Genomic DNA, 10663 nt, shown 5'->3' with positions numbered 1-10663 from the left:
GAATGACCAGCAAAAGTGGACTCCTATATGCTAGAAATAGATGCCGAATCATCTAACCATGAAGAATATGTTCTCAGTAAAATTTCAGCGAGACGACAGACCGTAAAAGGGCAAGACAAATGAAAAAAATTCGGCATCTATTTCTAGCATATAAGTGTCCACTTTTGCTGGTCATTCCTCTTATTTGTGTGCGTACATATATATATATATATATATATATATATATATCCATTGGATATATATATCATCATATGTGTTTATGTATATATATATATATATATATATAGATAGATAGATAGATAGATAGATAGATATAGATATATATACATTCACAATTTCAGTAGCTAAGCAATAGTGCTGTAGTGGGTTAAAGGAGAGGTGGGCATTACAAAGATAAGTAGCTGGGAAGCTTTGACAGATGATACAGATCAGGTATAAGCAGGTGGATGGGGCTAGACATTGACAATATGGTTTCAGGACATCATTTTTGCTGAGATGGACAGGTCTTCTTGGGCATAACGAATTACCAATCACCTCAATCCTTTGTCATTTCCTCCTTGAGGCTCAACAAACTGACGCGAAACTTCATTACTTCATCCTACAACTTCTTGGAACTTTCTCTTTCATGTGTATCCTCCATGTTTAATGGCCAACACTTCTTTATGCAGCTGTTCTCAGCCAAATGCCTTACTACTGCAGTTTTCTCTTTTGCACCTACATGCCACTTATGCCCAATTTTTCTCTCAAGACATTTGCACTTTATTAAACTACCTTTGTTGACCATGCTGCCATTCTTGTACCCCATTCATTACATCTACCTCAATCCCCATTTCTAATCAATTGTCGCACTCTTTTCACAATTTTGCAAACTTACCTACCCACCCATCCTTTCTGTTCATCTATCCTTATTCTCTCTTTTATATTCACCCTGTTCATTGAGGGTGTGCTCTCACCATCTCTCTCTTGCCAATTAGGGGAAGCTATGTATCCCCTCTTCTGCAAGACATCGGTTTCTGTCCATCTATCATATTTTCTCCTCCCTCAATACCACATCCCACCACTTAGTTGAGGTGGAGGGGTGTGTGCTTGTCATGTTGGTGACTTGACCTCTGCAGGTTATGTAAAAGGCATCCAGTACACTCTGTGAAGAGGTTGGCTTTAGGAAGGGCATCCAAGCATATATACCATGCCAAAGTAGACACTGGAGCTCAGCAAAGTCCTCTGGCTCGTCGGTTCCTATCGAACCGTCTAATCCAAACCAGCATGGAAAGCGGACGCTAAATGATGATGCGACATATTAAACACATACTTCAATCAGGTTATTTTTATAAGCATAAAACACTGAACATTAACTGGAAATAGATTCGCTAAAAGTGTAGTCAGTTATTAATAGTAACTTTATCGATAGTGCCTAAAATTAACCATACACACACGCACGCATGCACATACGCACGCACACATGCACTCAGATATGCAAGCCGCCACGAGGCTGGCTTGTCCGGCGAGGAATAACAAAAGCCATCCTCAAATCAATCGAAACGGTCTTAAAGAGGAATAACATATAAGACTCTCCTAGTGGACGCGACAGCCATGTCTGACCCAGAGCTAACCAACCAAGATAGAAAGAGAAGTAAAAGTTGATAGAAATTGTACATATACGAGAGAGAGAGAGGGAGATCCTAGTCTCAAAATTCATCTCTATCATAAGTTTTTTTAATATCGACATTTCTCCACAACAGCAGCATGAGTTAGTTGGTGGGTTTGTAATACTGCAATTCACCTTGTACGCAGGGTCGTCCCAGATCTTTCATCGAAAGTAGTGATGCGAGACGAAATGCACCAATGCATTTACTATCTCTGCTTAAAAAAAGAAGGTGAAGAGGTGAGCTGGACCGCAAATAATAACAATAATTCTAGCAGATCGAGCAACTTAACAGAGGTTCCAATTACTGCACTACACCACAAGAAAAACTACTGTTTGATTGCTAAAAAGGAAGTGTCTACGCGGTCCCTCAGTCCGCTAGAAATAGTAACAAAATCTCTCTCTAATCATACATTATTATCTTAAAAATTGGGACGACACACTGCATAATGCTGTCCAGGATGCACTATGATAAAAAAAAACTATATATATATATATATATGGAATTGTCACCGATGAAACGCCTTTGATCTGGAATTGATTCAATCAAGGCTGATATGTGAATAAACAACGAGAGTGTGCGTGCGCGTGGGTAGATGGACGGAGCAATGGGTCTGTGCGCTAGACTAGACCGACGATCCTTATGCGATAGGTATGCTCGGTTCCACATTCAAGTGATTATTTATAGCTATTTCAGGTTAGGCAGGTATTTGTATCAGTATCTTACTGGTACTTACTTTAACAACTCTGATTTGATAATGCCTAATGTCACCGGCACGTTTGGAATGCAGAACAGTAAGACATTTTGTATTATATGAACGTAAAGGAGTAAAATAATTCTATATTGTCAAGGTAATCAGTACTGAAGGAAATTAAACTACAATACAAGATATACTGAGGTTGAATGTGTTGAAAATAGAAACAGACGGCTTGACAAGCAATAAAAATGGACAGACAGACAACAAAAAAACAAAAAAAATAGTGAGTTAGATTTGCAGAAAGAAACATATGTGAACAAGAGACAGAGTCGTCGCCAGACAGATATATTATTGTTTAGTCCCTGGTTAGTCTTGAATCAGGACACCAATGATCCAAAGCATTGTAACCAACCCATTTATCATTAGGGTTACCCAGGACTATTAATATCTAATGTGTCCTTTACTTATTTAAGATAGAAAGGTGTGACTTAAGAGAGATTTGGCTGAGGTTTCTAGCAGGCCGAGCGACTGAGTAGAGTTCCCTTGTTGGCTCTACAATTCATTAAAAAAAATTGATAAATAAACTCTTGGAGAGACACACTAATAGACAGATAGATAGATAAAGACATATTATCAAAGCATCATCAATAAAAAGGCGAACAAAGCGAACAAATAGATAAAGAGTTTGGGAAGATGGTAAGTTTTTAGAAATTGTTTTTCGAAGAGAAAACGTAAACAAACGTCGGTAAAGTTTTTCCTTTCTGGCACAAAGCTGGCTTAATAACGGTTAACATAATTAAGTCGGTGGTTCCTTTTAGAGGAACAAGATTTAAAGCAATAACAGCATAATAATAAACGATCTCCAATAAGGTAAATAAATAAGAATAGTTAGGTTACTTACAGTGCTTCGCTGTAATGATAGCAACATATTTCTTTTTTGGTGATTCCTTTATATACGTTTCTAGTTTCAAGTGGTTTCTTTATTTCAGGCTTTCGTTCGGTTTAATCAGCAATTTAAACTGTTCGAAGTCTGACCTTTGAGATAACAAACAGAACAACTTCATGAGGGTCGAAAATAAAGCATATACACACTCACACATATATAGATACATGTAAATAAATACATACAGACAGACAGATAGATAGATAGATAGACAGACAGATAGATAAATAGATAGATAGACAGACAGATAGATAGACAGACAGAGAGAGATAAATAGATAGACAGATAGATAGATGGAAATACAGGCACACATACACACCTATGTATAGTTATGTAATGGGACAGACAATATGTTAGAAATAACTACTTCGAGCAGCGTATTTACCTTAGTTAACATCTGAGCGAAATATTTTTGCAACTACTTTTGTAAAGAGCTGCTCCTGCTTCGTGAAGCAGTTTTGTTGTTTTTGTGGGGGGGGGGGGGTATTTATTTATCTATTTATTATTTTGGAAGAAATCTCAACATAAAAGAACACAAGAGAAGGATGTAATTAAAGGGAAATAAACGGAACTCGGTCTGATCCTAGTTCCTTCAGTGGTGGAACATTGCACCAAAATCTAGCGATGCGCGTATACGTCAAAGAAATACATATATAATTCTGTATACTTTGACTTATATATATATACACACACACACACACACATATATATATAGATAGATGCACACACATATGTATGTATATTTGTTATGTGCGATATATAACCAATGTTGAGAACTCCTTTTAGAGTTCGGAAGATTTGGTCGTGATGAGAAATCGAATTATTTTTCGATATGCTTTGCTGTAGTTATCCATCGATATTCTGAATACAGTACATACCGAAAGAAAAAAAAAATAGGAATAACAAATTATCTCTTATAATTCTAAATTCTATCTACACACACATCTATAATCACATCATTTCGAAAAATATACATATTCGAAATGATTGCGTATAGATGAATTATTTAAAGCACTGAATATATTAAAAAATAAACGAGAGAACCCTTAATTATAGTTTACATATTTTCAAGTTATCGAAATAATAACTAATTACCCCTCAAATTACACCACCGTCTTTAAAAAAAATAAGAGGAAGAAATTGGATAATGTAGTTCTAAATGCATTTTGCCTGAAATAAGACGGGATGGCCATGGTTGGAATGCCTTTGATCATAAGTCTGCAAGATCAGAAAAGACCTATGTGTAAACAACAATGATTTCTGCTCGAAATTCACATTCATTCTTTTAATAAGTCACAAGGCCAGCTTTATTTAGCGACGGTTGAATCGATATCAATAATATATCAGTGATATTTAATTAATCGTCTCAAAATGAACAATTGACTTGTTCCCAACAGGATTTGAATAGCAATTATTGTGCAGAGATTTGAAGTTAGAAGCTGCAGTAAATCATCATGCTTCCTATATTCATTTCATTAGATTAGCCTAAATAGTTGTGATGATCTAAATGAAATTAGATGCTGTGGCTTCCATACCTTTCTATACGTTAATAGCACAAATAAATTGAAATGTATTGAAACCGGCTTTTCTCATTTGATTTGCCGGTTGATTCGATTATTAATGTTATGGCTGTTTAGCCCTAGGCCCGCCGTGATTGAGGAATGCGATGATCAAAGCATTTTCGTCTCTTTATTGTTTTCAGGCATAATATATCTAGGACCACATTATTTAATGTATCATTTTTAAGACGGGAGAGAAATCTGGCTGCTGTTTTTAAAAGGTCGAACGATAACGAAGAGGTTCTATCGTTTTACTCGCTATTATTACTATTGATTTCTTAGGTGCAATACCGGATGAGGGAAATTGGTTGTTGTGGCGGTCATTTCTTTCCGTAGGACTTCCGTATGGAATCCGATCTGGCTGATAAACTAGGCTACTACTTCTGTAATGAAGAATAATTTCTTTCACTAATTCTACGTTTGTGAATGATTCTACTAAGTACAACCACTAACTGATTGCAATTTCTTGATTACCTTCATTACTTCGTTCTTGTAACGCTCGCCACACGTTTATTTTTAATTTATTTTTGTTTATCAATATATGACCGGTTCTTATTGAGATCAGACGAATTGTCTGCATACTCGTCTGTCATTTTACCATTCCGTCTTTTTCTCATATATTCACTCCGCTGGCACTCAGGAAATGCAATAGACACTAAAACATTTTACACAATAATAAATCCATATTTACATTAAATATATTTTGTGAATCTATGTAATTAAAAATGCTTATTAATCTAATAGGGAACTAGACTAAGGTCATCAATATTTATTTGTTTAACAAGAATAATGTATTAAATAATATATCTAAATATATTGATTTCTTACATAGATCTACAGTTTCAGATTTATTATAAGGAAGAGAAAATGTGACTATAGGACATTTGTGTACTTTCAAAAATATCAGCAACATAAAATGAAGTATCATTTCTACAACTGGAAATCGAAATCAGGTTAACTGCATCTAATATCGATTTATTTGTTATTAAAATACCAATAAATCAACGAAGTACTTCGCTCCAAATTGAAATTATACATTTTTTTTCTTTACGTATTCAGTAATCTGACAAAGCGGTAGAACCCCTAATTTTTTTTGGGGTTCCATTTGCGCTCCAATTATTATACGATTTCCGTCCGTTGTTCTCTTTACTGGACGTCATTAAGATAAAAGTGCATCTTCCTCCTCTTCCGTTCTTTCTTTTCTGATAGTCCTATATCGATGCTTCAGGTCACTGTTGATATTTTTATAGCTTTATCAGAAGGAAGAGATGTAGTGCTCATGACCTTCTGAAGCACCCCTGAGACTGATAAAATCGATACTGTTGTTTTTTTAGCTTGAATATCTGTAACCAGACGACTCCAGGAGAAAAGTGGGGGAGAATTCCTAAGGGTTGATGCTTTGAAAAAAAAAAAAAAAAAAAAAAAGGGATTGGATATGTGAAGGAGAAAGGAGACAGTAGCGATGACAAGAGGAGAGGCGTATAGATTCAGTGCTCCAGAGTTTGACTTATTAAAGTCCTAGGCTTACGAATTGCACCTGAAAGATATACAAAAATTGAAAACATACGAGGAGGTGAGATTAGTTGGAAATATTTCGCAAAATTCTTTTCGGCATATGGCTATATAGATAATCTTAATCTACATCAGTTTCACAAACATATAAACTCACCAAACTCGTTCAGCTTAGACTTGGAGAAATTACTGAAAAAAACAAATTTTTGTGATCCAAATTTAAACGTTTCAACTCGCTCTACAGCCACAGTGAGGGCAGGTTACTACATGCTGTTGGATATTTTGGAACAAATCAGTATTTATAGGGCAATTCAAGAATTATATTGGCTTCGTTTCAATTTTCAATTCTAATTATACATTTTATATGGTAAGTTTAATTAGATGTAATTGCTATTTTCGTATGTCGACTCTAATAAAGTTTATTGATCCACCACATTTTTCTTGTATTTACAAGGTGCGTTCCTTGGGCATAAAAAAAAAAAAAAATTTTGTACATTTCACAAATTCTGTTCAATCATCTTCAAAATACTCCCGTCCGTTGGAAGTTCACACGCTTCTTTAAGCGGTTCTGCCACTGCTGGTCACACCTCTGGAACGCCTTCTCTGGAATGCTATGGAGCTCCACCGTCGCTTTTCTCAAAATTTCCTCTCGCACTTCCCTTTCAGTGTGGTTTTCAGTTTGAGGAAGAGCCAGAAGTCATTAGTGCCAAGTCGGAAGAGTAGGGAACCTGTCGAACAATTTTTATTTTCATATATAACATATAAACATGTACATCTTTTAGAACATTGTCATTTTATAAGATTTTGCTGGAAAATTTTAAAATTAAAATAAAGTTATTTACATGAAAGAAAATTACCGGAGAACTTTCATATAATTTTCCAAATCTTTCTGTTAAAACTGTATTGAAACCATTTGTGGGAATTTTTTTTTTCATCGCAGCAACTGGTTGCACACCACAAGGTTTAACGGAACCTACTGAAGCAAACCAGCACGCTCGCAGCATTACCACGAGCGATGGCGAGGCTAAGGCGTTGGGAAAGCCAAGCGCCCTCACAGGCATCATTGACACCTTGGTGAGGCGAGCTGCCAACATTGACAAGAACTTCGCGGTTAGTGGCCCAGTCCCTCCGAACGCTTTAAACGCCATAGGCTGGAAGAGATAGTTCACTGTCTGGTACCGATAATTCAGGATTCTCTTCCGTTCGGTTACGGAAGCAGTGACCCTCCCATTAACTACAGCATCCAGCATTTGGGAGTCGCAGATTGTGACGTCCCAAATGAGTCACCTACCTCTAGCCCAGAGGTAGGGTAAGACCATCTGGTCTCTTTCCATCACTTCTGGATAACCCCGGCGGCTCCAGAACTGAGGGGATATTAATCCGAGCCAAGGCCTGTTTAATGATTAGGTTTAGCCCGGTGTGTCGAGCGAAGCGACCAGCATTTAAGGTGGCAATACAGACCTAAACCCCCACAAAGAAGCTTGGTCGCGGGAGTGTGGGGAGAGTTTGACATTGACCAAGCATTCGAGTTTCCTGAAGATTAGGTCGTCAAAGTACTGGAAGGACAAGTATCTGTGAGAGGGACTAACTCACAAAAAATACAATAGCTTAGGAATTGACAAGTAATTTCTAAGTATACAAAAAAAACCTTGGTGAGGCTCATTTACTTCAAGGTTTTTAAAAAAGTTGTTCGAGGTTAGCCATTTTGGATCTAAAGATGGACTCGAAAGTTAGGTCAGTAATTGGAGCTCCAAGGGAGCACCACACTGATGGAGGAGGAATCGCGATTGAGAGGAGGGAGACATCAAATAGTTTAGTAGTCTGCTCATGCGAAACTGGGTGGTTGAGGAGCCAGAGTTCGCATTTGGAGCTGTTGACGCTAAGACTAAGTTTCTCGATCATCGTCCTCGCAGTTGCAAGCACCTTGTCAGGAGGGCCTCTCAAACAAGTATCATCGAAGTACCAGACTTTTAGGTCTAGGTCGGCTCCCAGCTTGGTAACATCAATACCCAATGCGAATAGGTTAGGACTAAGTGGTTCACCCTGTTGGGCTCCAGAGGAAGATGTGATGGGGTACCAAACGAGAAGCAGGAGAGCCCCGACAGGTTTGCCAAGCAAAGTGATAAAGTGGTGGGAAATTATCCCTTACTGCGCATATAGTGAAGATCAAGTACACCTTCGAACAACGATCCTTCCAAAAAACCCTGAATGATTATTGATACTGGGTCGTATCAATCACTGTTACATACTGTGCACTAAAGCTTTTTCCATTGAAAAATTCAAATGCAGAGGTATTTTATCGCCGATTTTCCAGTTTGAATCATTTGGAGTGCGAAAAGTTTTCAACGTTCAAGTATTACCGACTACCCTCCACTATTTTGGGCTTCTAAGCGTCCTCGATATATAGTTGAATTAAAGTGAAATTAACTTCGCAAGTAACTGTGGAGTTATATTTTTTATCTTTTGTGTCTCAAAACGTACGAAAGATGTTAACTAAATCTCACAAGGTGTATGTAGAAGTCGACTTTGCCTTTCATCTTTTCAAGGTCGGGAGGAAAGCTTGGATTACGAGGTGCGTTCAAAATGAATCCAACTTTATATTTTCGCCGACACTCACCGCATGCAAAAATCCTACGTTAAAATGGAATGTGGTTATTCCCATCTCGTGAGCAACTTCTTGGATTGTTACACGACGGTCTTCCATGACTATTCACCGAACCGTCTCAATCGGCTCCTCGTTCCGGCTGGTGGAGGGCCTGCTTGAGCTTGCCTTACTATCCACTGAAGAGCGACCATGTTTGAAGGGGTTGTGCCATTCCATGATCTGAGTTTTACCCAGGGTATCATCGCCAAAGGCCTGCTGAATCTTCTGGATGGTTTGAAAATGAAGTATCACCAAGCTTTTGGCAAAAAATTGTGCTGCTCAATGCGTTCGGTCATCTTGCGAGAAAATGAAAATCCGATGAGCGCGTATTACGTCAGTACTCTAGGGCAGGGGTTTTCAAACTTTTTGACTTGCGGACCCCTTTATATTTCAGGCTTTACCTTATAAACGCTTATGAAATTTATACATAAATATTTACTTAAAATAACATATATTTTTGCATTTATTTATCTAACAGCATTTAACAAATAGGTTTATTGTCAATTAAAAGATTTCGATTAAAAAACATATATAAAATCAAATTGCCCATAAAAAGTATTTGCTGTCCACGGACCCGCTGTCTTGTCCTTGCGGACCCCCTGTGGTCCGCGGACCACAGTTTGAAAACCCCTGCTCTAGGGGTAACAGCCGGGAGCTGACCGCAACCTACCGGCGCGAAATTTTTTACATATGCACCCAAAGAATTTTGCTCAAGCATTAGTTTTGGCGGGAAAAAAATGAAGTTGGATACATTTTGAACGCACATCGTATTATGACTTGTTAGTTGATAGATCAAAGGTCATATGTGCATTTGGGCGCGAAAATGTTTTGCTTGAAGCACGTTTCCAGATTTCGTTACTTCATCATCGTTCATTTCATCGACCAGAGCAACATAAAAAAGGGAACGTTTTTGTCCCCTGCACAGTAAGAAATTTGTTGTAGCGTATTTTTCTCCAGAGTTACAAACAATAATAACAATAAAATTCCAAAAATGCTAACAAATTCTATTTTGCAGATTCCATACCAACAAATTATAAGAAATCTGTAAATAGTTTGTCTTGATGATCAATGCCCTGCATCATCAGTAGACACAACTTTATTACTGAACAAGCTGATAAAGGAGTCTTGATGTAGTTGGTAGACTTGCAACCATATTTCCCTCAAATCACAACTTGCCATTTTGAAAATGATATATTGGATAATACAATATAAATACCTAATATACGGATGAAATGGCCATAAGTGAAACACCTTTCATCATTGGTTTACACAATAAGGTTTGACATAGGACCGTAGCGAGACTCATGTATTGCCTGCCTAGGCTTAAATAGTCAATAAATAGCCAGTACGCAGGTTTTCTACGATTGGTCACATGACCTGGTCATTTGATGGTGTAACACATTGTTGTTGAGATTAGATACGTTAGTTGTCTAATTGAATCACTTAACAGACCAACCAAGTGTGGCAAAATGTTTGCTCACTGGAGCCTCTAATCATCCTTAAATAGGAGGACCTTACCTATTTTTGCCAGTGAGGTGGGAAGGCACAGAGAAAAGAATTATTTTGCAAGTAGCTTTGACATGTTACTTGTATTCCTGTTTATCATGCACCTGTAAGCAGAGAGGATATGAAAGACTGCAAGAAGAGATATCACATGTTTCTGTT

General features: G+C 37.5%; 1 protein-coding gene across 1 annotated transcript in view; it reads right to left on the bottom strand.

Annotated features, from left to right (window-relative positions):
- LOC106879638 (carnitine O-acetyltransferase) overlaps window positions 1-3773 on the bottom strand; it is a 38377-nt gene extending 34604 nt beyond the window's left edge. The window contains exons 1-2 of the mRNA XM_052967149.1: window positions 3669-3773; window positions 3242-3375 (exon numbers count right to left, since the gene is read on the bottom strand). Coding sequence (XP_052823109.1) covers window positions 3242-3268 — 27 coding nt within the window. The 5' untranslated portion in view covers window positions 3269-3375; window positions 3669-3773. The remainder of the gene's footprint in view (window positions 1-3241; window positions 3376-3668) is intronic.
- Between the last annotated feature and the right edge of the window lie 6890 nt (window positions 3774-10663).

The sequence above is a fragment of the Octopus bimaculoides genome, chromosome 1, assembly GCF_001194135.2.
Source record: "Octopus bimaculoides isolate UCB-OBI-ISO-001 chromosome 1, ASM119413v2, whole genome shotgun sequence".
In the NCBI taxonomy this organism is placed as follows: Eukaryota; Metazoa; Mollusca; class Cephalopoda; order Octopoda; family Octopodidae; genus Octopus; species Octopus bimaculoides.
Note: the sequence above shows the minus strand (reverse complement) of the source record. Positions and strands in the feature narration are given on the sequence as shown.